This window comes from Scomber japonicus, chromosome 2 (genome assembly GCF_027409825.1).
Source record: "Scomber japonicus isolate fScoJap1 chromosome 2, fScoJap1.pri, whole genome shotgun sequence".
In the NCBI taxonomy this organism is placed as follows: Eukaryota; Metazoa; Chordata; class Actinopteri; order Scombriformes; family Scombridae; genus Scomber; species Scomber japonicus.
The window spans coordinates 31136471-31162852 of record NC_070579.1 but is presented as its reverse complement, the minus strand read 5'-3'; the positions used below and the strand labels follow the sequence as shown (position 1 = coordinate 31162852).

The 26382-nt window shown below is 39.9% G+C and overlaps 2 protein-coding genes across 4 annotated transcripts; one reads left to right on the top strand and one right to left on the bottom strand.

The window, feature by feature from the left end:
* Window positions 1-951: 951 nt before the first annotated feature.
* On the bottom strand, window positions 952-5777 carry gcdha (glutaryl-CoA dehydrogenase a). The gene is made up of 12 exons (XM_053333500.1): window positions 5743-5777; window positions 5109-5215; window positions 4840-4872; window positions 4583-4723; window positions 4257-4319; window positions 3899-4069; window positions 3653-3782; window positions 3057-3273; window positions 2820-2923; window positions 2005-2130; window positions 1756-1916; window positions 952-1421 (listed from the first exon to the last, which is right to left on the bottom strand). Exons 2-12 carry the CDS (start codon window positions 5206-5208, stop codon window positions 1348-1350), a joined length of 1320 nt encoding a protein of 439 aa, XP_053189475.1. The 5' UTR covers window positions 5209-5215; window positions 5743-5777; the 3' UTR covers window positions 952-1347.
* A 2264-nt stretch (window positions 5778-8041) lies between these two features.
* Window positions 8042-24689, top strand: slc44a2 (solute carrier family 44 member 2). 3 transcript variants are annotated; one of them, XM_053333424.1, is made up of 22 exons: window positions 8042-8140; window positions 14250-14298; window positions 14839-14912; window positions 15838-15922; window positions 16117-16201; window positions 16297-16413; window positions 16544-16604; window positions 16691-16817; window positions 17906-17989; window positions 18217-18329; window positions 18416-18547; window positions 18638-18737; window positions 19478-19570; window positions 19678-19762; window positions 19945-20207; window positions 20474-20568; window positions 20867-20970; window positions 21063-21136; window positions 21265-21335; window positions 21424-21512; window positions 21601-21685; window positions 24330-24689. In XM_053333424.1, the coding sequence occupies exons 1-22, from the start codon at window positions 8104-8106 to the stop codon at window positions 24437-24439; spliced, it is 2133 nt and encodes a 710-aa protein (XP_053189399.1). In that variant the 5' UTR covers window positions 8042-8103; the 3' UTR covers window positions 24440-24689. The 3 variants fall into 3 exon arrangements, with proteins under 3 accessions (XP_053189399.1, XP_053189416.1, XP_053189408.1); XM_053333441.1 differs by lacking the exon at window positions 24330-24689 and adding an exon at window positions 21957-22937; XM_053333433.1 differs by lacking the exon at window positions 8042-8140 and adding an exon at window positions 12838-12895.
* Window positions 24690-26382: the final 1693 nt, after the last annotated feature.

Below are 26382 nucleotides of genomic sequence, written 5' to 3'. Positions count from 1 at the left end.
AATTAAACCTACTTGTATCTATTGCAGCTCAAGCATCGATGATGTCAGCACAAGAGTGCAGAAACTGGTGGAAAATATCAACCACAGCCGCACTAGTGACCAGAAAGTGATGGACAACTTTCAGGAGAAGTTGGTGGAGAAGGTATCCTCTTGTTTTATCTCCTTCTTGTGCATTTTTGTCTGTTTGTAGTGTTAGAAATTGCAACAAAAAAGTGGCTTTTTATGTCCTCCCTGAGGTTAAAGACATATGTCAGCAGATGAAGGAGCACATGTACATGGTCTATGAAGAGAACAGCAATGAGATGCAGGTGAAGCTGCAGGAGTTGTCGGAGGTGTTGGAGAGCTGCACTAAACTCAACAAGGAGCTCCTGGAGGCCAGTCGGGCACTGACACACCTCAGAGAGGGCCTGGCCATTAGCCAGACATCAGATCCCTGACAAACTAGTTAGTGTAGTTTAATCCTGTGTTCAGACCAGTTAAATTTGTCTCTCCACATGATTGGGATGGATAAGATTACACGTCCTCCGTTTCCTCTTCTTCTTCCTGTTTTTCCAGGAATATACGGTTGACTGTGTCTTTGTTTCTGGTGTCTTTGTTGTCCAGGATACAGCTCATGTTTACAGTCAAAGAAAATGCAAAAACAAAAGTTGAATCCATGTTCTGTTAAAGTATGTGTTGCGTCAGAAAATACTACTAACACAAAGACAATAAACTGAAATATTTGGCTCTTATGTGTTAAATTGTATATTTTGTTACAAGTTATCATTGCCTCTTTGTATGAAGTACTTGTGTTTCACCATAACTTAGGCATCTCAGCACCAGTATGTGATTCCTCAGATCTACATTAACTGATGTGATAATGCAAAAGCACAACAGATGAGAACTAGTTCGGCACTACAGGATCTGCACGTACAGCATCTCAACTTAATTATTCACTCACATCGTCCCATTCATTCAAAGCCCTTTATTTACATATTAATTTATCACAAACCAACACATAATTCATAATGCAGCAACTTTTACATGCACAATGCCTTTTAAATGCCTGAAGAATATTTCTGACATTTTAACTGTACAAATATCATATCTCAGTTGGACCCAATGCTTTGTTAGGTTAACTTTACATTTTTACCAAAGGTAACAAACATCAGTGGTTTAAAACCACATACAGTAGATGTGATGAGGTATTTTTACTTTATTATAGATTTATTTAGTACCCCATACAATGATACAACTGCAACACATAATAATCCTGAACAGGGTCATGTGTTTCACAGGGCAGATGGTAGTAAAGTACTATATGTTCCACCTCAAGTCTTTTTCAAAGGGGAAGACAGCTGAAAAGCTTCACTTCTCAACAGTGAAAGACTGCAGTCCAGTGATAGCTCTACCCAGGATCAAGGCGTGAATATCATGAGTACCTATAAATAAAACAACAAAAAAACATAATGAAAATACAAATTTATGTGCATGTCTACTTTTTTGCATTGAAAATATAATAGAAATACTAAAATCGTTCATTAATATTTACCATAAACACATGTGTTCTTTGATTGAGACTATTAATGGACAGGTTATGTCTTTCAAATGTAATAATCTATGAACTGCAGCCCTCTGGTGGTGGGCGTACATAACTGCAGTTAATGTTTGAAACTTCTTTTTTTTCCTAAAGCACCAATCACCAGTGACATAGGTATATGTATTACTGAGAACATGATCAGTTAAGATCAGCTGTATCCACTAGTGTGTGCCTACCTTCGTATGTGTTGACGGCCTCCAGGTTCATGACGTGACGAATGATGTGGTACTCATCTGCGATGCCGTTCCCTCCCAGCATGTCTCTGGCTTGTCTTGCGATGTCCAAAGCCTTTCCACAGCTATTCCTCTTCAACATAGAGATCATATCTGGAGCCGCTCTATAATGATGAGAGCAGGCATGTTAAAAGGTCATTTCAGAAGAGAACAAGTTAAATTGAAATCTAAAGATGTCAAAAGACAACTTACTTCTTCTCATCAATAAGCCTTCCCAGGGTCAGACACGACTGCAGTCCAATCGTGATCTCTGTCAGCATGTCCGCCATCTTCTTCTGCATCAGCTGGTTCCTGGCCAGTGGCACCCCAAACTGAATTCTGATTGGAGGACAGAAACAGTTAAAACTGAAACCACGTGAAGCTCTCTAGGTATACAGTATGGCAATGTTGCCACTTTTTCTCAGTATTTATTTTTAGTCTAGTCTGCAGGGTTTCTGAAGAGTTGACCAAATTCAATGTAGACCTTTCAAGACCTTTTAAATACCACATAGAATGCAATTTAATTCCTTTTTCATGGTCATACCCGTAAAAGAATCGCAAACCAGTCAGTCACAATAAAGACGTACATGACATGGATGCAGAAAACTGATGCATTAACCAATTCAATAATAATGTATGGTCATTTACATTACACTAAATTGAATTGAAACATGTCTATGTTAAGTCAATGAGCTTTCTAGTTGCAGTAGCAACTGTGTTGGCACAAGGTCTGATGGGACTGACTGAAGGATTGAAAAGCCTTCTGCATGCACAGTTCTTTGTTGCCCAGTCTCACTTATTGTTTTTGGATATAGAACATCTACTGACAGCCCTCAACCACAATTTTAAAAAAAGTTATAACTAATGTTGTCTATGGCAAGAAAAACAAATAGTCAAGGCCTTTGTACGTTAAATTTAAGGCTTTATGATACCTTGTAAGACTTTACAGGACCTGCCAAAACCCTGGGTGAGTCCTGTGAACTTAACCTTAGTCAATACATATTGGGGACATAAGGAATATCATGTACCTGTCCAGAGTGTATTGTCTGGCCGCATGGAAGCAGAATTCAGCAGCTCCTAGAGCTCCCCAGGCAATGCCATACCGGGCATTGTTAAGACAGCCAAAGGGACCCTGGTCACAAATGTCAACAACAAAAGAAATACAATAAATTATAACATACTCACTGTTTTACTCAAATTAAAACAATTTGGACACAGTTTGGTTTTGATGGAGGTGAAGTTGACCTAGGAAAGGAGCTACTTACAGCCAGGCCAGAGACGTTGGGCAGCAGGTTCTCCTGGGGAACTTCCACTTCATCCATAAGGATCATGCCAGTGGCGGACGCCCTCAGGGAAAACTTGCCCTCTATCTTGGGGGTGGCAAAACCCTTCATTCCACGCTCCAAGATGAAACCCCGCACCCTCCCATCTTCACACTTAGCCCACACCACTGCAATGTCTGCCACAGGGGAATTTGTGATCCTGGGAGATGAAAGAGAGAGTGAGTAACAAGAAAACATCTGTGGAGAAGTGTTTCATTTAGATCTCGACAACCCAATTTCATAAGTTTCAAGGGTTCTGTTTGTACTAACCTAACAGACAAACACCAATGAGTAACATGGTGACTTGGAGAGTTTATTCTTCTCTGTTGTATATTTAATTACTTGCTATAGAATCAATTATTTTTTTCTTTTATACATTTTCCTAAGTATAATATAATTTGAACAAGTTAAATCAGGCACACCACTGAACAATCATCTAAAGCAGCATCATCTAACAGTAAAAATCTTGGACTGCTTCAACATCTGTATATTTGATAGCTTTGGAAAAACCCTGCCCATGTACGTGTCTGTCTACTTACCAGGTCTTAGCTCCACTAATAGAGAAGGTACCACTGGATGGGTTGTACTTGGCCTTGGTCTCCATACTGCTGGGATCACTGCCGTGGTTTGGCTCTGTGAGACCAAAGCAGCCAAGGATTTCTCCACGAGCTGCACAGAAAACCATAAAAATATACACCAGAGAGATTAGAATAAAGGTACAGTATAACATGCTCATCATGTCCTCTTGAAATATCATGTACAACAACAGAAAACTTTGCTCTCACCAAGCCTGGGCAGGTACTTCTCCTTCTGGGCGTCTGTGCCATAAGCATTGATAGGGTGCATGACCAGTGAAGACTGGACGCTCATGACAGACCGATACCCGCTGTCCACTCTCTCGACCTCTCTGGCAATCAAACCATATGCCACGTAACTGGTGCCTGCACAGCCATAACCTGCACCATAAACAGACAACTGTGTAAATATCTACATATAATCTTAACCAGTAACCAGTCCAAACATGACAAAAAAACATGTATTTTAGGGAACCTAGCAGGAAAAAATGGAGATCCGGACATCATGTAAAAACACAGCATTGCATGAATTTGGTTGGGACTATAAATTGATTTTGTCTTTGTTTACCTTTGATAGTTGGGCCTAAAACACCCAGTTCTCCCATCTCTGAGACAATTTCACGATGGAAATCTGTAGCACGGTGCATGGCAAGGAAAAAGAAACTGACAGTTAAATATTTATCAGAGAATTAAGAGTTTTTGTATTTTTTTCATAAATTCAACTCATGGAGTCAGTAAACATGTGGTGTGTTTAATGCCAATCATAGGAAAGTAGTACATCCCTAAAAGTCACAAAAGGTCTCTTTAGCTTATTATAACTTGGCAGAAGTCCATATAGTCTGACCCATATGTTATATGTCCATATGCTCTGATCGGGATGTGCATTTTGCTCACGTTCATGTCTGTTGGCCATGAGGATGCGGGGCATGAGTTTTTCCTGGCAGTAGTCACGGAAGGAGTCTCGGATCATGATCTCCTCCTCTGTCAACTGACCCTCCAGATTCAGAGCGTCCCTCCAGTTGAATGCTACCTTGGCTGAGGGTCAAAACATATATACACACATACACACAGTGGTTATGTCACTGTCACATGTAACAGAACGTGTGAAGAATCTGGCCAGACCAGGTTGCACTTATTAAAATTTTACTTACGTGCCTTTGCAGGCCTTTTGACTTCTTCAACATCTGAAGAAAGAAAAAGATAAGCGTGGATTACACATCATCTTACACAAATTTAAACATCTCAATTCTGTTTTCACCTCCTGTGTACAGGGGTTGTTCCCTACATCAAAGAAGTAATGTGTTTTCGCAGACTGTTACTCACCCTAATCTAGATAGATACATTTAGATTAGCACTTCCTTCTATATACATTATTTACTTTTATTAATATTATTGACAATAATTATAATTTAAATTCTACCTTTGCGGACTTCTGCAGCTGTGCCCTGGGCTCTGGAGGCAGTCACAGCCACACATTTTTGGGTGTTGGAGAGCAGACGAGTGATACTTCTGAGAGCCATGTGTTTACTGAACAGGAGAGGAAAAGAAGAGGACATGTATTATATAACAGCTCTAGTATTTTCTATATTATTTCAATATGATGTATGAACAGAATGTGTTAATGAGAAACTTTTATACAATAAACGTAGACCAGTGAAAATAAGACCAGTTAATCAAATTATGATACACAACACATTATCTCCTATTATTCTATTGTTTTTAAGCTGGCTTGCAATGAACAGTTTTTGGTTATGAAAATGACTTATAACTACATTATTGTCACTCTATGCAGGGTAAAGTGTAAGGGTTTGGGTATTGACGTGATACTGGGTTAGAATAACATTTTAAAAGTTTTCTTTGCCAGAAAAAGGGTTAGGGTTAGGGTTAATTAATCCAATTTGTAATGTTTTACATATTTTAGAGGAAATTCTTATGTAGTCCTCCTCGAGTCATTTCAAGCAGTGCATGCCAGTAACCTCACATAAAGTTGTTCAAGCAACAATGTAAGAATTAAATTGACTTTTTTTTTTTCAGGAAAACTCATCCTACTGTACCTTTTCCCCTCTCTGTGGATGTATCTGCTGATCCGATGAAATTTCGCTGGTGTGAACTGAGCGATAAAAGTTGCTTAAGTAACATTTCGCCGGGTGAGACGTCACAGGGATACGTAACGTCAAATGTGGGAGTCCCAGTCGTCCATGACAGGTGAGGCACAGACACTGGAGCGGTGCGGGACTCTGAGTTACGCAACACGTGGACGTTATGCAACTAACCTCAAAATGCACGATTTAGCAGTAAAACAACACAACACAAAGGGACTATTTTCTGTTGGGAATATTAAAAAACGTTTGTGTCTTGTGTGATACACTGTTTTTAAGTTACTGTCGGTGTGTGAATCCCAACTATCAGCACATTTCCACACTCAAGATGGTGTTTCTGTCCTGCCGTGTGAGGCCGGGTGTGAGGAGGGTGTCGGCTCACGCCCTGTCACATTATTGGCTGGTAAAATAAGGAGCCATGTACAGACTGTCCCAGTGTCTGCATGCAACTTTTTGGAAGTCACACTGCAGCTGACAGTGGAGCCAGCTAACAGCAACAACAACAATAATGTTATTATAATGAGTGTGTGGGAGGGGGACGGTGGGAGGGGGGGTTGTGGAGGGTAAGGTAATTAATATTTAATGTGAGTGAAATGTTATGCAGGCAATAAAGAAGAAGACATTAGCTATATCCTTAAAGTAATTTAAAACATGACAAATGCCCATCAAAAGCTACCAGATAATTAATCTCTTAACGCTGATTAATCTCTATTGTTATAATTGTTTAGTTTGCCTATTAATCTAACCTGATGATCTTTTACATTTTATGTGACCAGTCCACTCCTTCACCAGTTCAGATTATGAGTGTGTAACCTGTTCCCCTAAGAAAAATGTTACCCTAAAGCTTTGTAACATGTATCAACTTGTTTGAGTGACTGGCTGATATTTTAGATGTGTAAACTCATAATAATTATCTAAAGAAAACAGGTAACATTTGACTTTTAACATGACTTTAAATTATTCATCGCTTTACCTTTTATATGACCCTTCCTTGGAAGCACATGTTGGGTCACATGTTCCCTGTTACCACCTGCCAACCGGTTGAATTTTGTTATATGTATTTCAAGCTCAACTGCTCAAGCATCTATAGGAGGTGGGCAGAGCTAGCAGGCCAGTCATGTCTTTGCTGAGGCTTATCTAACGCCTCATAAAACAAATGAAAAATCTGCTTTTGTAACAGTATGCTTATCTATTAAATTACTCTGAGTATCCTGCTCCTTTGATCCATGAGCTTCAAAAGTATATTTCATGTCATGACTTGTATGAAAAAAAGGAATAACCTTTCCTCAGAGTTGTGGTGACTTTGCTGCTGTGGTGGGGGAAGCACCCATATGCATTCATTAAGTAAAAGTAACAATACCACATTTCAAAAACCTACATTAAAAGTATAAGTCCTGCATTCTAAATTATTTTTAAGTACATAAGTATAATCAGCTAAAAGACATGGCAGTATCAAAAAGGAGTTTGAACTATGGAGAATGGCCCTTAATAGAATATAACTATATATTATGGTGTTGGATTGTTATTACTAACTTGTATGCTTGTTAATGGTACAATTTATCATATTTTACACTTTGTATGAAAAAAACTTAATCTAGAACATGCTGTAGATATTTAGAGACAGTAGAAATCAGTATTTTCCTATGAATTGCAGTTGAATAGATGAATGATTGAAATGAAGTAACAGCTAATTGTGTGGTAAGTTTTGTAATTTTTGACCTTATACATTTAGTTGTTATTAGTTTTCTCTATGATCATATCCACACACTTTTATGAAAAAACTGCAAAGTAGTAGAGAGCAGGGTGAAGTATTTTAAGTAGTGTTTTCCTGAATTGTGGTTGAGTAGGAGTATGAATTAGCATAACATACTCAGATGAAGTACTAACCCAGCTGATATTGAGTTTGAGTTGTTATGTTCCACCACTGCTCTCATTTAATAGTTATTTCTAAAGACAACCCGCACATTTAAGTCTTTACGCCCCCTCAGCAACACTCGGAGCACATTCCATTAAAGTAGCGGCACAAATGTGTTTGTCCAACTCTGACACTCTGATTGGCTGTGGCTGCTGTCAATTACCTCGGTGCTGCTCTCTCATTGGCTGCCTCTCCTCTCCGTCAGCCTGGAGGAACCCCGTGCTTTAGTTGGTTCGGTTTGGGATGGTCTCTCTCTCCCTCTCTCTCTCCCTCTCCCTCTCTCTCTCTATATGCTCTGTAGCAGGCCACCACTCATACTGATGGTTTTTTCCTCGACATTTCCATGGTAACTGTCCTGTCTAAGCTCTGAACAACAGCGAGGAGTCGAGCTCAGTGTGAGAATGGAGCTGGAGGAAAAAAACCCGGACCCTAAATACGGTAAGAAGAGGTTCATGCCATTTTTCCTCCCCTCCTCGGTCTCTGATTTTTCTCAAAACGGGCGAAGAAATGGAAACAATGACTGCAATGGATGGATGGGTGTGGACCTCATGGGTCTTGTGCAGATCTAGAGGCTGCCTCATCCTCCACAGCTGAGTTGTTTTAATATATTTCGCAGAAAATATGCTCTGAATAAGTCTTTTCTTTTTTCATTTGACAGTACATAGATAATAATATTTGAGTAGTTCAATCTATCGCAACAACATATCAAAACAAATGTAGCTTCAAATGAAACAAAAACTACACACCTTAACCTAGTTACTTATTGCCGATTTATGACTTGATGAACTGCCTGATAAAAGAGTTAAAGAGTAAGTAGGTTAGGTGCGTTTCCATCCATTCAAATCATTACATTGGTTTCATGTTTAGGTTATTCTGTGAGGCAGGAAATATTATGACAGGCCAAAGAACAAGAGCACACAGATGCACGGATGGTATATTTGGTTTATTGTGTTTTCCACTGGGCTCAATAATCATTTGGTGCTCTTGTAGATTGACATATGGTTATTTCACTCAAAAAATGCACATCAGCCACACAAGCATATAAACACTGCATGCTCTGCACAGATGGTAATTGGTTTTATTCACATTGATTTATTGCATGCACGGAAATATCATCCTCTATGCCAGCCAAACACATGACTCATTGCTGATTAATTATGTGTGTCACACATGTATTTTCTCCACTAGCCCACAGCAGTCTGACATAGTCTTGTGTCTGTCTGGGCTTGGTTGTTGTTCATATGAACTGTTGAGTCATGAAGTTTTCATAACCGGTGTTATTCTTGCTTTAATACCCCTTGTTGGGGCTGGTACATGGTGGAATGGCCACAGGCTGCTCAAAAGCAAGCTGTAGTTGTCCCATTGAAGTAACACTAGTGTTATCTGACTGCTTGAATTATTCCTTCTTTCACAATGCAAGATGCACCCAACAACCCACACCCACAATGCTTAAGAGTATATCCACCCCAGTCAATCTGTGGAGCTCCCTCTGTGGAGCATTTCCTTATTGTTTTCCTGTTACCATGTAAACAGCTCTTTGCTCCCCTCCCCCATGAAGGCCAAGAGGTCAAAAAAACACTGCCCTTTTAAACCGTAGATAAAGGTTTATATGATACAAACACACAATACACTTTCCAGCCTAGCTGCATCCTCACACAGCTGTTTTTATCAGGAAATGTGACCTATGAGCATGCCTCAGCTACCTCTCACTGCCACATTTTCCCATCTCTCTAGGCTGATGTGCATGTGCATGCCTGCAGGCAGGCTGCAGCCTGCACTGCCCAGACTGTGTTCAGCCTTAACTACTTTTCTCACTCAGTAGAGAAAGTCAAGAGGCATCCAGTCAATATAAAGCTCACACACACTCAGAGGCATTACCACACACACACACTCTATGTACACATATTAAGTAGACACTAGAGCTCAATGTTTTACAATTATGCCTTGTCATTTGGACTTTGGTTTGGGAAAAAGAAACCAACTGTTGCTGTGTGATCCAAGCAAGCAGTTTCTGTGAGGAGTAGAGCCAGTAGCTGTCAGTTTAAAGTATGTAGCGCTTCAAAAAGAGACTTATGTGTTTCCTCCTCTCCTTTTATGAGTATGTAGGCAAATGGTCTCATTAGTGGCTGTCAAAGGGCAGCTTTAAGAGACAGATAGATAGATAGATAGATAGATAGATAGATAGATAGATAGATAGATAGATAGATAGATACCTTCATTTCCAGGTGTGCTGGTTGTAACTGCCCTCGATGTTAAAGAAGTGTGTGGATAGGAAGTGGGCAAATAGACAGGCAGACAGATCTCAGAACACACAAACCCACAGTGGCCACTAACCCATTAAGGTAGCTAGGCAAGGGCTCATCTGATAACCCCTCTGGGGCCATTAGTGAATCACATCAGTCATGACATCACTTCCTCTAAAAAACACACACACTCACACGCTCTCACACAACTGTGACTAGAAAGCATTTACATTTGTTTCCATTCAATTTTTACATTTACATTTTACAACATGAATACTGGTAATATCAGTGAGTTTGATCAGAGATTTGAAGACTGGGCTTGTCTGCTGGGTCCTTTGGGTTTAATAATCAGTGTCTCTGGAGTGTGTAGTAAATTACCTTTAGAACCCAGACTACCCAAATGAGACCTTTTACATTTCCTTTTTAAAAATCTCACAATAGAGTTGCTACATGTAGCAGATTGACATCAGTAAACAACTATCACATTCAATTGCTTATTACATAAACAAACAAGGCTGTTTTCAAGACATTTGGCAGTCTTTACACAGCAGATCTGCTGAAGTGCTTTTCAACACAATTGGAGATTGTTTGGTGGCACAAAACAGGCAAAGAAGCGCCTGTCTCTACAGATCTAATGGAGCTGTGTCTCTCACATTTGCAGATGGTTGTGCAAATGAATGGCCAATGGAAACTCGCTTTCAGTGTTTATTCTCTTCAGCAAAGAGAAAGAGGATGTTTATAAACACAACCTAATGACAGGGAACAGGAGTAAGACATACAGCAAGATGCCCTCTACAATGTTTATATACATACTATTTATAGGTGGCATATTATGAACATTTACATGTCTATATATTTATTCTGGGGCTCTAGTGGAATATAGTTGCATGATTTACAGTTGAAAAAAATATTTCACTCATTCTGACCCTTATGCAGTTCCTCTCAGCCTCTGCCTGAAACAGGCCTCTTCCCTCCTGATGAGGCTACATACACAAACAGTGGTGGAAAGATGTCACTACTTTTTCTTCATCTTGAAATGTCAACTTCTAAAATACATCCATACATATTTGAGTCATAAATCTGAACCACAATTTGTGAGTGGACAACGAAAACCAGACATGGAAAAGCCTTTGTAACCACCTGACCATAGCAACAATGGCTGTCTATGGGCATGTGTGAAGGCTGCGGCCAATGCGGAAGTCCATTATATAATGTAATTGACAGTTATTATACGCTGGCTCCATCATCACCATCATCACCATCATCACACCTTGCTACCACCATCTTTATACACAGTCTATGAAGGAAACCTGGCCTTTTACTTGCGGGGAGCATTTTTACATACGTTAAGCTCATGTTTTTGAACTTCCACCATGTTTAACATAAATATCCAACATGTTAACAGTATACAATCAACAACAAGAAAATGCATATTATTTCCCCTTTAAATGTACGGGAGTAACCTTTCTCCTATCTAGCCAAGATATGCAAATACCTGTTATTTAATTAAACTTACATGTGCTAGTGTAAATATATGGTATTTTGTCAATTAATTAATTAATTCATTCATTAATCATATTATATATGGAGATATGTTATATATCTCAATAATTTAATTTTTTTTTTTACAACAAAATCTGCATATCAGCACCTCATTGGACCCTCTGGTACTTGTTAATGAGTAAGCTTTCCAAGTCTTGGTAAGCAGATTTTATTACCTTTGACAGAGCCAGGCTGAGTCTTTTACATTGTTCCAGTTGAATGCTGGTTATAGCTACATATTTACCAGATAGACATGAGAGTGGTACATTGTTATCACTCTCAGAAATCCAGTACATATCTGGTTATTACATATGTTAAGGAACCAGGTTGAGTTTGTATTGGGCAAGGACATGGCAAAGTCTATGTAACAAGCACATGTGTGAGGTCAGTAGTTAGCTTTGTATTTCATGGTATGGCATGCCATCTCTCTGTCACATGGCAGTGGAGGTGGGCACAAAAGACGGGCATCATGTGCCACCAGGGAACACGTAGGATGGGCTTATCTCTCATACTGATGATGTACAGCTCAGTGCGCCGCCTCGTATATCTCAGATATGCGCGATAAATCATAACCAAGCCATTGTGTTGACAATACAAAAAAAAAAAGCCTCAAGAAGTCATTGTCCATTGTTTAGGAAGTTTATGTTGTGAAGTTGAAATTTGAGAGCTCTTCAAGTGGAATGTGGTAAAAGTGCTTCAGCAAGCTGGAGAACAGGGCTTAAAGTAGAAACAGGAAGCTGAGGCGACACTGACACTGCTGTGTTGTTTTTAAAGGTGTACGCTACATAGTGATGCAAGTAACTATGATAAAAAAAAGGGGCAGGTCAACTGCTGTGTCGTAAGAGTGAGAGATTTTTTGTATGTTTTGGTTTGTGAGATGCGAGGGCAGCTGCACTGCTTGCAGTTGCAACATGTGAAAATATCTGAGACAAAAGGAAACAGTAACCACAGTTCATCACATTGATTCAAACCGCCTGTTGACTGTCTGAAGTGACTCTTATGAAACTGCACAGGAAGTGACACACCTTGTGAGCAAATTTGTAAAATGACACATTTCAGTCTTGTGCATATGTGTGTTAACAGCCAGTTTAGCCAACAGCAGATTTTCAGGCGCCACGAGTCTTATCTTGTGTTTTTTGCTCATCTCTCAATTCTCCAATCAATACTGCTTTTTTTCCTGCAATCCCCTTGATGAGACCTTAGCCACGAGAGACACCAGACACAGAGAAACATTAGAAGGTGAAGGCTGAGCTTTTACAGCGAATATAAAAAGGAAGTGAGCCAGAACTATCACACAGGAAGGAAACCTAAAGAAACATCTGCAATACAGAGAGCGCCAGAGAAATCAACAAAAGCGTCCATGACTGAGAGGGAAATAACGGCGGAATGACAAAATACGAAAGACAAGGTAGTGCAACTGTCTGCCACGTGCATCTTTATGATCAACTAGAGGTTCATTTGTCGCCAGGTGTTTTGTCGACATGATTCAATCGTGTCAGATAGAGAGCTGTATTCACTAATGGGCTGACGTATTGAGAGAGTTAATGGGCTGCTTTGAGGCTTTGAGGGCTGTTGTCATGTGTTACCTCTACAAGACACACATTCATTTAAAATTGAAAGTCCAGTGTCAGCTTACTGGTTTTGAAAGCTTTGTGGAAAGTATATGTGTGTGTGTGTGCTTGTGTGCGTTTTTGTGTGTGTGTGTATAGAAGTCATGTAAGCAGTAACAACAGGTAGCAGAGCAGGCCTGTGTGTGTGTGTGTGTGTGTGTGTGTGTGTGTGTGTGTGTGTGTGTGTGTGTGTGTGTGTGTGTGTGTGTGTGTGTGTTTGTGTGTGTTTGTGTGTAACAGGTTGTTTTAAAGAAGATTTAAGCATTCTCCATTATGTTAAGTGTCAGGAAGGCTGTGTTGATCTATAATACACATACAGTAATGTAACAGGATGTGAAATGTCTCAAGTCTAGTGTCTGGTTATCTTGTAAGAGGATGTTGGTCAGAAAGAACATGTTTACACACACGCACTTGAATTCTTCTTCACTGAATTCATCACCAAACTGACTTCCTGCTTTAAAAATGGAGGAGTCCATCAGCTCTTTAATAATGTTAACTCGCAAGCTTTAGCTCATGATGATCTCACCGCAGGCAGAGTGGGCTTGGTTGATGTTTTTCCTCTGCCATGACTGAGGTGTTTCCATGGCGGCTGGCGATATCCACCGGGAGCTCCTCATCGCCGGGGAGCCATTTTGTGTGTTGCTAGGCATGACAGTCAGGCGGAAGAATCCTTTTGTTGTGCAGACTGTCCTCTGTTTCTCAATACATAGGCTTACTCTTATTCATAGTGCTTGTGTTTCTCTCTTATACACATGCTTGTCTTTGTCTAAGCTCACATTTATATATTATTCACTACTGTGGTCTCTCTTGCAGACCAGATTGTAGAGTATGGCGATGGGAATTAGAAGTGTTAGTGAACTTTATATCTTCAGTCTCATATCCCTGCTGTTTTACGGTACCATTGCCCCTTTTACACATTTACACCCATTGTGTCAGGTGGTGCTCCTATAATCCATTAGTGACAAGAGTTTGAACGAGAATGACATGAGATTGCAATGCATCTTTCATATTTTAGTGTATTTTTAGATTGAGTGTATGCTGACTCACGGGCTCACAATTCGAGAACAGCAAAGATCATCAAGAAGTTAAAAGTCACACATTCAAATTATAGGAGGAGTCATTTACAAGTTTGTGGTTTCTTTTCATCTGCAGGGGAGTCCAGGAAGTTTGACCCAAACTTCAGAGGGCCCATTCACAACAGGTGAGATGTCTGTTTCCTGTTTCTATCAGTTATCTATGCTTTACTTTTTTTAAGACTTCAATAACAATTTACTCCTCTCCTCTCCTCTCCTCTCCTCTCCTCTCCTCTCCTCTCCTCTCCTCTCCTCTCCTCTCCTCTCCTATTCTCCTCTCCTCTCCTCTCCTCTCCTCTCCTCTCCTCTCCTCTCCTCTCCTCTCCTCTCCTCTCCTCTCCTCTCCTCTCCTTTCCTATTCTCTTCTCCTCTCCTCTCCTCTCCTCTCCTCTCCTCTCCTCTCCTCTCCTCTCCTCTCCTCTCCTCTCCTCTCCTCTCCTCTCCTCTCCTCTCTTCTCCTCTCCTCTCCTCTCCTCTCCTATTCTCCTCTCCTATTCTCATCTCCTCTCCTCTCCTCTCCTCTCCTCTCCTCTCCTCTCCTCTCCTCTCCTCTCCTATTCTCCTCTCCTATTCTCCTCTCCTATTCTCCTCTCCTCTCCTCTCCTATTCTCCTCTCCTCTCCTCTCCTCTCCTCTCCTCTCCTTCTCCTTCTCCTCTCCTCTCCTCAGGGGTTGCACAGATGTCTTCTGCTGTATTCTCTTCGTCTTGGCCATGTTTGGGTACTTTGCTGTGGGTATCCTCGGTAAGATAGATCTTCCATTACTACAATATAATTCACTGCTTAGACACATCATTCTTGAGGAACCATGCTTTTAAAAATTGTGTAAAATATTGATTTCTTGTAAGTAAAGTAAAGGACAAGTTCACAGTTTTTAAGTCTGTCCTAAAGCAACAGTCAGGGTTACTTGACTGTTACTTGAATGTTGACAGGGCACTTTTTTCTTCCTGTAATCATTCTTCCTGTTCATAGTGATCAATCCCTTTGTAATGCACTGACAATGTAAGTGATGTGGCACAATATCCACAGTCCTCCCTCTGTGTGCAAAAATATATCATTTCATACTTACTGTGCTTTTATTGCCAAACTCTCTGTTTTTGTTATGATCTTTAAACTGCAGCTGAACAGGAAAACACTGTCCACTGAGACACAAGAGGGGATGTTTTACTGAAAAGACTCATATTTTTATTTCACTAACTCAGATGACAGAAGCCTCATATTATCTGAAGATAAACCTCTGAATAAGTCTTTGCTCAAAATGCACACTGTGAATTTTGGAGAGACTTGGCAGGAACAGGAGAAATGATTACAGCAAACAAAACCTGTTTCAATGTTCATATGGGCTCCTGAATATTAGTTTGCAGTGAATGAGACAGGCTTGAAAAATTGTGAACTTGTCCTTTAATATCTTTAGTGTTCAATAAGTCACATGATTGATAGATTAATTATATTTAAAATGACAAAAAACAACATCAATCACTATCATGATGAGGGGAAGATAGCTGAAGGTATTTGATGAAGTGGAGAAGTGTCACACAGACCTGCACCTCGCTCTGTTTGTGTCCTTAACATTGTATTTAGGATTTAAGAGACAATAACTATTCTATGTCTTTGATCTAATATTCTCATTTGTTCTGAATGATTTTAACTTGTCTCCCTCTCTCTGCAGCCTGGTCCCAGGGCGACCCCAGGAAGGTGATCTATCCCACAGACAGCAGGGGGCAGTTTTGCGGACAAGAGGGAACACCTCTGGCGTGAGTCACCCAGCAATATGAACACAGTGTCTACAGTATACGATTCCTCAGAAGCCTTTCACACGCAGATTATCTTGTGTACATTCCACATAATCATACTTATCTCTGTAATCTAACACCCTTCATTTAGCACTTAGCGACATTTATTTATAATACAAGCCAAATAATGGTTTTTACTGTTTCCTACACAACAGGAAGAAGCCTCTGCTGTTCTACTTCAATATCTTGAAATGTGCCAGTCCGCTAGTGCTGCTGGAGTTCCAGTGTCCCACCACACAGGTCTGACACAAGAACGTTTATATGCTTATGATTACTGTTACTATGTCCATTCATCTCATCATTTTCTCATGATTGTATGTTGTTGTTTGTCCCAGTTATGCATAGAAAGCTGTCCTAACAGGCATCTCACATTGTTGAAAGCCAAGACAAATACGGAAGACCTTGAATACTACAGCCGATTCTGTAAGGAAGGAGTGGACATCAAAAAGTTGGTAAGTGATCAAATGATATGATCATTTACATCCTACACATGCTTAGATGTATACTGTACCAATACCGTACAATATGCAGAATGTTTTTTTTTTTCAAAAAATCCATTGAAGGCTGTTTTATGTGATTCAGAATGTTCCTGAGATCCTGAGGGACGGCTTGTGTCCTGCGATGATCATGCCCAGTAAACCCTGTAAGTGTAAGAAGCTTGTTTAAGGTCATGACGCTAAAACAAATGAAAAAACAACATCAAAACTGATCATCTACTCTGAAACACAGTCACACGTCGCTGCCTTCCGGCTCTGGGAACGAGGAAAGGTGGGGTGGTGATGGTGGGCAACGAGACCACTCTGGATGATGGAGAGGGCAGGCAAATCAATGCCACCAACGTGCTGGAGGCTTCAAAGTGAGTCCCTCTCCCCTGACTTTTAGCTAAAATTTGTGCTGTTAATGAATCATTTAATGGATTAGTTGATTGACAGAAATGAAACACTAAATTTGGATACCTGTCTTCATTTCTTACTAAGTTTATAGATTAAAAGATGAATCAAGTATAGAAAAATCCTCACTTTCAGTTATAGATAAAATGTTGTATACAGGGTTAAACAAACTAGTTCTTACTGGACACTCCAGTCACACATCATCATGCTGTCCAGTATCAGCTGACAGCTAGCACATCACGATGCTCTCTGCACTAATTTAAGGGGCCTATTTAAAGACCTTTATGCTCTAATTTGCTCTGTACACTTGTGATCTATTAGTAAGGACCCTGGAAGGTGCTAATGTCAGCGTTTTCTATTAGTGTTATTCACATTGGGGAGCTGGCAATGCTCCCTGCATCTTATTTATCAAGATGATGAGTATAACATGTTGTGCTGTAGAGTGTAGAGCCACATTATCAAGGCTAGTTACATCTGTCATCTTAATTTGCAATATGATATGAGTGCTGCTGTCAGAGCAAGCATAGTGATAGTTAGATAATTGAACAAGCTCCAAATTAAAACGTAAGCACAGCAGTGTTGAAAGCCGTAATTTTGTTTAAAAGATGTATATTATTTTAGCTGATAAAAAAATATTGTTGTCCTAGTTTATCAGTTCTTGTCAGGTGACTACAATGTTGGAATGCCAGAATCTGATATTTGAGTCAGTAATCCTGACTTCCAATCTAAATGTGTTCCAATGCATCTGCTCTGGAAAACATGGAGGTCTGCAGCAAACTGATGTTTGTGTAACAAGTCTCTCAACTTCACAAGCATCTACTGAGGACCTAAATCAATTACTGCAGCTGATTTATCAAATGAGCACACTTTAAAAGAGATGGGAGGTTTAGGCTCCTAACATACTTGCAAAGACTTGGAATTGTGACTTGAATGACCATTCTGTTGCGCCTTTCTGTGACAGAGGTGGTTTTTGTCTGAGTTTTGAGTACAGTGGATTGCAGCATTATCTTTGACAACGGTGCTTCATTTTTAATAACATTTTTTGTTGTTACAGGAAGTCAAACATGGTCATCGAAGCTCGCCAGGTGGCCATGAGAATCTTTGAGGACTACACTCAGTCGTGGCATTGGATATTGCTGTAAGTCTAGTGGGTACTGTGATAGAATATCTGATATATTCTATTGTTAGAAAAGGCCAACTTTTAGTCATTGAATTGGTTTTGTAGCCACTAAACTGGATCATTCAGCAGGCTGACTGTAGTTGTCCAAACACGATGATACATAAAAACAACTCTGAACATCACAGGCTGACTAATGTTGTAAAGTCTGACACTCACATGTTCAAATGTTTGGTTTGTGTCTCTAGTGGTCTGGTGATTGCCATGGTTGTCAGCTTGATTTTCATCGTCCTGCTGCGCTTCTTGGCAGGCATCATGATCTGGGTCATGATTTTCTTGGTTATTGTGGTTATTGGATACGGTAAGTCTTCAGCTTCTTTAAATAATCCATTTGCTTTTTGCTTTTATTGATGTGAAAAATGACAAATCTTCTGAACAACTTCTTAGGTATTTTCCACTGTTTCATGGAGTTTAAGAGCCTGAAGGGAGAGCCTGGTTCTGACGTCACCATCCGTGACCTGGGCCTGCAGACGGACTTCTCTGTCTACCTGCAGATCAGACAGACTTGGCTGGCTTTCAGTACGCACAAATACGCTTACACTCTGTAACACAACTCTGTATGAATTATTGATGAATCCATTTTAATTTGCTGCATTAACCGTTTTGCAGTGATCATCCTGGCTATCGTGGAGGTCATCATCATCCTGCTTCTCATCTTCCTCAGGAAGAGAATAATGATTGCCATCGCCCTTATCAAAGAGGCCAGCAGGTCAGTCTGACTTTGTCTTTAATTCCAGACTATATTGTGTTGCATCATTCTCTTCTGTTTTTCTCAACTGTGGAAGAAAAGTGACCTGACATGTTCCCATATTTTAAAGCTGCAACAATCAATGATTTTATATTAAATAATGGATCAAATGACAAATGAAAGTGGTGGTTTGTAGTGACACAGAGAATTATCACATTATCACTCTGAAGTTCTATCTGTTATATGGAGAATTTGAGCATCTTTCAGCTCATTGTTTTAGTTCTCTTTCACCACTCTCATCAAGCATGTTTTAGCAAAAAATAATCTCCCTGTACGCTACCTACCCTGAAGAGACACACAGTTAGCAATTAGCTCTTGAACATGGTGGAGCATTTAGCAGCTATGGATGGAGGTATGTCCCTCAGTAGTTGGTGGAGACCAAAATAGAGCTAAAAGGAGGACGAATACTGAGCTTTAGGCCAAATGACTGCTAACGTTGTTGCATATCTGCTGGATAATATGTGGAATACAGCATAAGAACTCAATATTGTTATAATATGTCAGTATTTTGTGGACAGCTTGGTCTGCTGTTCTGAAACGAATCCTGCTTTAATTTAAGTGTATTCATTTTCATTACATTCCTTTAGCTTAAACATCACTGTATAGTAAGAGAGTGCCAAGCTATATTTTTCTTTGTTTCCAAAATATCTCCTTTCTGTTGGAAAGTTGCATATCTCTACCTTTTTTTTTTCCTTTTTCAGAGCCGTTGGGCACGTGATGTCAGCGCTGTTCTACCCACTGCTGACCTTTGCCCTCCTGGCCGTGGTGATTGCTTACTGGGCCATCACTGCTGTGTATCCTTTCACCTGCTATCTAGAAGAAAGGTTCATGTAAAAAGACAGTGACCATTTAAAAGATGTGTTCATCTTCTTGTGGTAATCTCCTTGACAGCTTTGAACAGATTCTTGTCCACCTCTAACGAACAGGTGTACAAAGTGTTCAACAACTCTGAATGCGAGTTCTCACGAGATACCTGTGACCCCAAGGTAGGCCTCTAAATGGCAATGTTGCATTCAATTTACCCGTCGAAGATGTGTGAGGTGACCCAAAAAGCCAAACAAATATTCTACTAATATTTTACACCTTTTAGGAAGAAACCCGTGAATGACTCTAGACTAGTTCACTGTATGAAAAACATCTCACCGTCTCTACTCTTCTCTTTCTCCAGACATTCAACACCTCCAACGTTTCAGCTCAGTGCCCTGATGCAGAGTGCATGTTTGCCTTCTACGGTGGCGAGACACTCTACCACAAATACTTAATCGTGCTGCAGTTTTACAACGTCTTCCTCTTCTTCTGGTGTGCCAATTTTGTGACGGCCCTGGGCCAGGTCACTCTGGCAGGGGCCTTTGCCTCATATTACTGGGCCTTCAAGAAGCCTGATGATATCCCTGCATTCCCCATCTTCTCCTCCCTGGGAAGAGCCCTCAGGTTAGAAGTGGTCTGTGCACTTAGAGTATGTGTTCGTGCATCAACTATCTATTTTTGAATCTAAAAGTGGACGTCACCTTCCATTGAAAAGGCTAATATAAGGTTATGCTATTTCATCAGATTGTTTTGGGTGAATTTAAAGAAAATGAAGTTGCTCATTCTGTCCAAATGAGACAGATGTCAGTAGGTGAGCTAAGCTTACCTACATGATGGGATAAAGATTGCTTCATTCTCATAGTTGGCCTCTGTTTCCTCCTCCTGTTCAGATACCACACAGGCTCCTTGGCATTTGGCTCTTTGATCCTGTCTATAGTCCAGGTCATCAGGGTTATTCTGGAGTATCTGGATCACAAGTTGAAAGGTTAGTATGCAATAGCAGAAACCCTGGCGAAGAAGCCTGAACATATTTGATTAGTTATAGCGGCAACCTAGGGTTTACACAGCAATGTATTAGTACTTAGTAAGTAAAGTATTGTTTCAGGATGTATTTATTTCTATACCCACATAGGTGCAACTTTCATTTTCTCCTTCTTTGCACATTTCTTTTTCACTTTGATTTATTTATACCAGCAAACAGACCACATCAAAACCTGTGGTTGTAAACATATCAGATCCTGACAAAGACCCTACAATGTGTACATTTTTCTGTCATTCTTCAGGAGCCCAAAACAAGTTTGCTAAATTCCTGCTGAAGTGCATGAAGTGCTGCTTCTGGTGTCTGGAGAAATGCATCAAGTTCCTGAACAGAAATGCCTACATCATGGTGAGTTTTATGGACTGCATATATCTACATGAGAGATGTTGGGTCTGGTCAGGCTGTAAAGATGTTAAATGTATTTGTTTATTTGTCTCTAGATTGCCATCTATGGAAAGAGTTTCTGTACATCAGCTCGAGACGCCTTCTTCCTTCTCATGAGGAACATCATCAGGTAGGATTTCATTACATTGATATTAACATTTGAGGATTTGATTGCAGGCTAACATTTATTCAATATTTATGCAATTTTTAGACCACTTTGATTGAATATACTTTTACGCTGTGCCTGTTTCATCATAGGGTGGCTGTTTTAGACAAAGTGACAGACTTCCTGCTGTTTCTTGGAAAGCTCCTCATTGTTGGAATTGTTGGTAAGGAAGCTTTTAATTTTACATCAGAAGTATCTGTCTCGATTTCTTGTTTATATTCACTAATTCACACAATTTTTTTTCTGTACAGGAATTTTCTCTTTCTTCTTCTTCTCTGGAAGAATCAAAGCTGTCGAGCAGGCTGCTCCATCTCTGAACTACTATTGGGTGCCAATTCTGGTGAGAGATGATTATGCCTGTATAGTGTGATCCATGGTTTACGTGTGGGCGTTTCATATTCATGACATATGATGATTTTGTCTCTTAGACGGTGGTAGTGGGATCTTACCTCATCGCCCACGGCTTCTTCAGTGTGTACGCCATGTGCGTGGACACACTCTTCCTCTGCTTCTGTGAGTAACTTTAGTTAACATGTTGGTGGACGGCCACTGTGTTTTGACTGTGTTCTTCCTTCCTTTAAGCACTCATACAACTGTCTAAAGCTGAGCTGCTGGTTTCTTCTTCTTCCTGCCATGTTTCTGACTCTTCTTCTCTTTGTCTTATTTCTCCCATTCATTTCACTTTACTTAATTTCCACACCTTTTCCACATTTATTTCATGACTTCATTTTCCCCTAAATTTTCCTTTAACCCAATCAAACACACATACACACACGTTCAAAAGGTGAGGACTTGGAAAGAAACGACGGCTCGTCTGAAAGGCCTTACTACATGTCCCCCGAGCTGCACGAGATTCTCTCCAAAGTGAAGAGTCAGGAGGAAGATCGAGACGGTGGCGACCAGCAGGAAGACTCTGCAAAGGAAGCGGATGAGGTAAAACTGGAGGAGGAAACCCCTCTTCAGCAAGAAAACGGAGAGATCCAACTGAAACAGCAGACCGTCCTCAAGCAGGAGAATGAGGAGGAGCAGCCCCTGCAGTCCAAGACGGATGCGGAAGAAGCAAAAGAGGAGAAGAGTGAGGAACAAAAAGACAGTCAAATGGAGGAGGCTGAAAAGAAGGAAGAACCAGAGGTGAAGGAAGAGGCGGAGAAGCAGGAGTTGAAACAGGAAGAAAAGAGCGAGGAGGAGGCGTCACCTCCAGCTGTGGAAGTTGAGAAAGATGAGACGGGCGAAAAGAAAGATGAATCCCAGGAAGAAAATCCTCCCTCTGCACCACAAGAGTAGACAATAAGAGTATGTAACAGCAAAAAAAAGAATGAGGCTTGGTAAACATGATAAAGCTTAAAATGCATACATGCAGAGTGAAACGTTGTGATGTGGATCTGTTAAATTTACGGCGAGCTGCATTTCAGATCGCCTCGCTATTTGAGTGCCGTGACGTCCAGCTGGAGACGGTTGTCGTGTTTGAAGGTTGAAGCAGGTTAAAAAGCCCAGTGCATTTCTGTAGCTTGAAAAAAAACAAAAACGCTCTCTTGTGTTGGTTTTTAGAACAGTGTTGGTTTTGAAATTGTGAAGATCTGTAGAACATTGTGAGTGCTGAACCTGTGCCTGATTACTGTCACTAATATGTGTTGTCTTAATCCTGTTAACGAATGCACTACAGAACCACAACTCACTATGTTTACAGTCAGAACAAACACATCTTAACTGATGGTGAATCTCCTTCACTGTTTACAATAATACCAGCTGACGCCAAAATGTTACAGACACATTTGATAAACTGTATAAATATTGGATCTTTCTCTTTTTTCCAATGGGACTTGTGTATATACAGTAGTGTATATGTCTGTTATGTATTTTTTTGGCTTCAGTCTTGTAAAGAGGTCCTCGCCAGGATGGGATCCAACGTATTGTATTGCCACCTACTTGCCTTGGTATTTCGGACTAGCGTAAGTGCTGTGATTGTGTCGCCATGACGCAGCCATTGTGACCTCTTGGACTCTGTTTACTGACCCCACCTGCCTTTGCTCTGTCCCTATCCTCGGCCTGTCTCTCTCTCTTTCTCTCTCTCTCTGTCTCTCTCTCTCACTCTAAGTGCTGCATGGTGTTGACCTTCTGAATGCTCGCAACTAACATCTTAAGTCTCTGGATGCTTTTGTACTTTTTTTTCCTTCTTTGTCACCTTGTGAAAGATGTAAGTAGATTTTCCACTGATGACATTCCATATTTATTGGATGTAATAACTTTATTAAAGGTGATTGTATTTAATCACAGTAGTTCTGTTATGGGTAAACAAGTGGGTGTCAATGTGATGATTGGCATTTGGAAGCAGGTGAGTTTGCACGTCTTAACAAAGTCAGCTTTAGGTTTTTTTCATAAAGGGGCACTCCAACAATGTCCCATGAAATGTTGTTCAGTACCAACACAATTACACCAAATAACAGAAAAGTAAATTCAAATGATCCTCATCTTCAATTTCAATCCATGCAGAAGGGTGCGTGCTTTGCTACAGTTAGCTTGCTAACTGCTATGTTAAGCAGATTTGATCAGATTAATTGACGTTAAGTTATTTTAACCATGTGACTAGCCACTGTAAATGCATAACCAGATGTAACAAAAAATAGCTCTTTGCTTAGCTGTGTCATTTGTGAATGATATATTAAATTATATTTACTTTTCATGGGAAGTACTGTACCCTTTACCCTGTGAAACCATTCATAAGGTGTCTTCTGTGGGTCTGGAGGAGCTCTCCAAAGTCTTAGAGAATAACTTGAGTGACATCACTTGAGTAATCCCAGGCTGTGTTTGGGGGATGGAACATTTTTGACAGAAAGCCTGTGTTTTACATCCGGGAGAGAGAGGGAGAGAGAGAGGGAGAGAGGGAGGGAGAGAGGGAGAGATGATTTCTTGGAGTCTAACCAAGAGCTGTAACTTGACCCATGTTAGGGAATAAAATCAGGACTTTATACTTTCTTCAACAATCTCCTTCACTTTCTTATTTTATAGAAGTACAATACTAAATTGCTGGAGTACCCCTTTAGTTCTTCAAAACTGATCACAGACACACAATACATGAGTACAAGCACTGTTTAATTAGTGTTCAGTGTTAGGATGCTGCTAGGAAAATGTCAATCAACTGCTTCTGTCCATGTCACAGTGGAGGACCTAGAGCGCAACGATGGAACAGCAGAGAGGCCGTACTTCATGTCGCAGAGCCTGCTCAACCTCCTAAAGAAGTCTAATGAACAGCCCAAATCTGTAGATTAAATTTGTTTGTGTGTGTGTGTGTGTGTGTGTGTGTGTGTGCGCGTGCATGCGTGTGTTTGTTTTTGGATTAAAAAAGGAACAGAAAAAGTTAAAGTGCCATTTCCTCCATTTTGGTTGTTTGTGGTGCTTAAGATCATTTCATCAACACCACAGTATTACAGTAACTATTACTGGAAGTCCTTTCTGTATATTTTGATTTTGTATTTTCTTACAAAAATGTAAGCGCATTGTCCAACAAGTGTGCCCTACAAATTCTGGTTTGTGCTGGGTGTGCATGTGTTTGCTGTCGAATGAAAAGAGGAACAGAAGACGTTTAATTGCCATTTCCTTTATTTTGTTTCTTTGTGATGCTTTGATGAGTTCATCACCACCCCAGTATTAGGGTAACTATTACTGGAAGTCATTTCTGATGTCTGAATCATGTTTAATTTCATACAGAGGTTTGAGCCTATTGTCTTCCTATACTTGCCCAACAAGTGTGATTATGTTATAGAAAGAATACAGGGAGCTTGAGTTATATAACTTTACTTAATTTAAGCAACAGTTTGCCTTAAAATCCTGTGTTTTTCTATATTAGTGTACATTTTGGCCTTGATGGTCCTTTATTTGTGTATGTTCATACAGTCTGTGTGGCAGTGTCAATATCTTTTATGGCAGATGTAGCCTGTTTATTATTATTGAATAAAGCTGTGCTTAATCAGTTTAACAAAGCATATTGCACTAGCATTAGCTCACCAAAGTAATATTGCAAACCTGCAGGCGATTGAAGCTTAGTATGATCCTATCACACTGCCTTAAGAGATTACAAATGACTCCAGTGGTTTAACTTGGATTTACAGTGTTATATAACGTGTGTTCTTTCATGTTATATGTTTTTCAAATATATCCATAAATGTACAAATGTTGTTTTGTATTGCATTTTTATTGTTGTAAACCAATAAAATTCTATGTTATAATAATATGACAATATTAGCATTCAAATGAGTGAAAAAAACAAAAAATGAATCTGCCTTTTAGAGACTGACATTATTTTGGTAAAATAAAATATGGACTGTTATTTTGTAGTCTGTTATTAGTATAACGACAACACATTTGATACATTTACCTATACCCATTAGGAATCACCGCAAATCATACATCTGTTACATAAACATTTTCTTTCATATTTCAGATATGAAGTCTGTACCGTGAAAGTGGTCATAATTCTGCAAAAAAAGGCCTACATTTTGTTTTAAAAAAAAACTATGTGAAGGCTGTATGTAATTACTATACAATCATCTAAAAATATGGATTGTGTTTTTGTTACTTTAGAAAGAGCCTTTTATATCTACATAGAAAGCGGGTCCTCTTCCACAGAGCCTGCTATGTTACACTGCCATGTTTCTACAGTAACCCAGAATGGACAAACCAGACACTGCCCCTAGAGAGGGCCTTTTGCAAATTTCATTTCACCTTAGTTTCTCCATCATAGTTGGGAAAGGAGGGGGAGTGTTCAGTTGGCTTCAATCTGCATCACCACTAGATGCAACTAAATCTCACACACTGGTCCTTTAAGCAATAGACAAGGCTGGATTAGTACCTCCAGGGGCCCCTGGGCACTGAAACTAATGCTCATTCAACTAGTTGATCATTTCCCCCACACACTAGTTGATGGTTAGCAGGCCATAATGCACTGTGGTTACTTTATATCATCACTTTCCCAGTTGTCAAATTGACAAATGAAACAGTCAATTATGAGACTTAAGTTTTTTGTATCAACTTTTATTTTATTCCAATAGGAACACTGCTTCGAAGTTTGTATCACCATATTTTATTTTTGGACATACTAGGTTTCTGAAAGTGATGCTAACTATCAACATCAAAACAATGGGTTAAGTCTTGTGTCATATTTTTTTGGAGCCTGACAAAAAAGTGCACTCTTTTTACTCATTACGGAGGGCTCA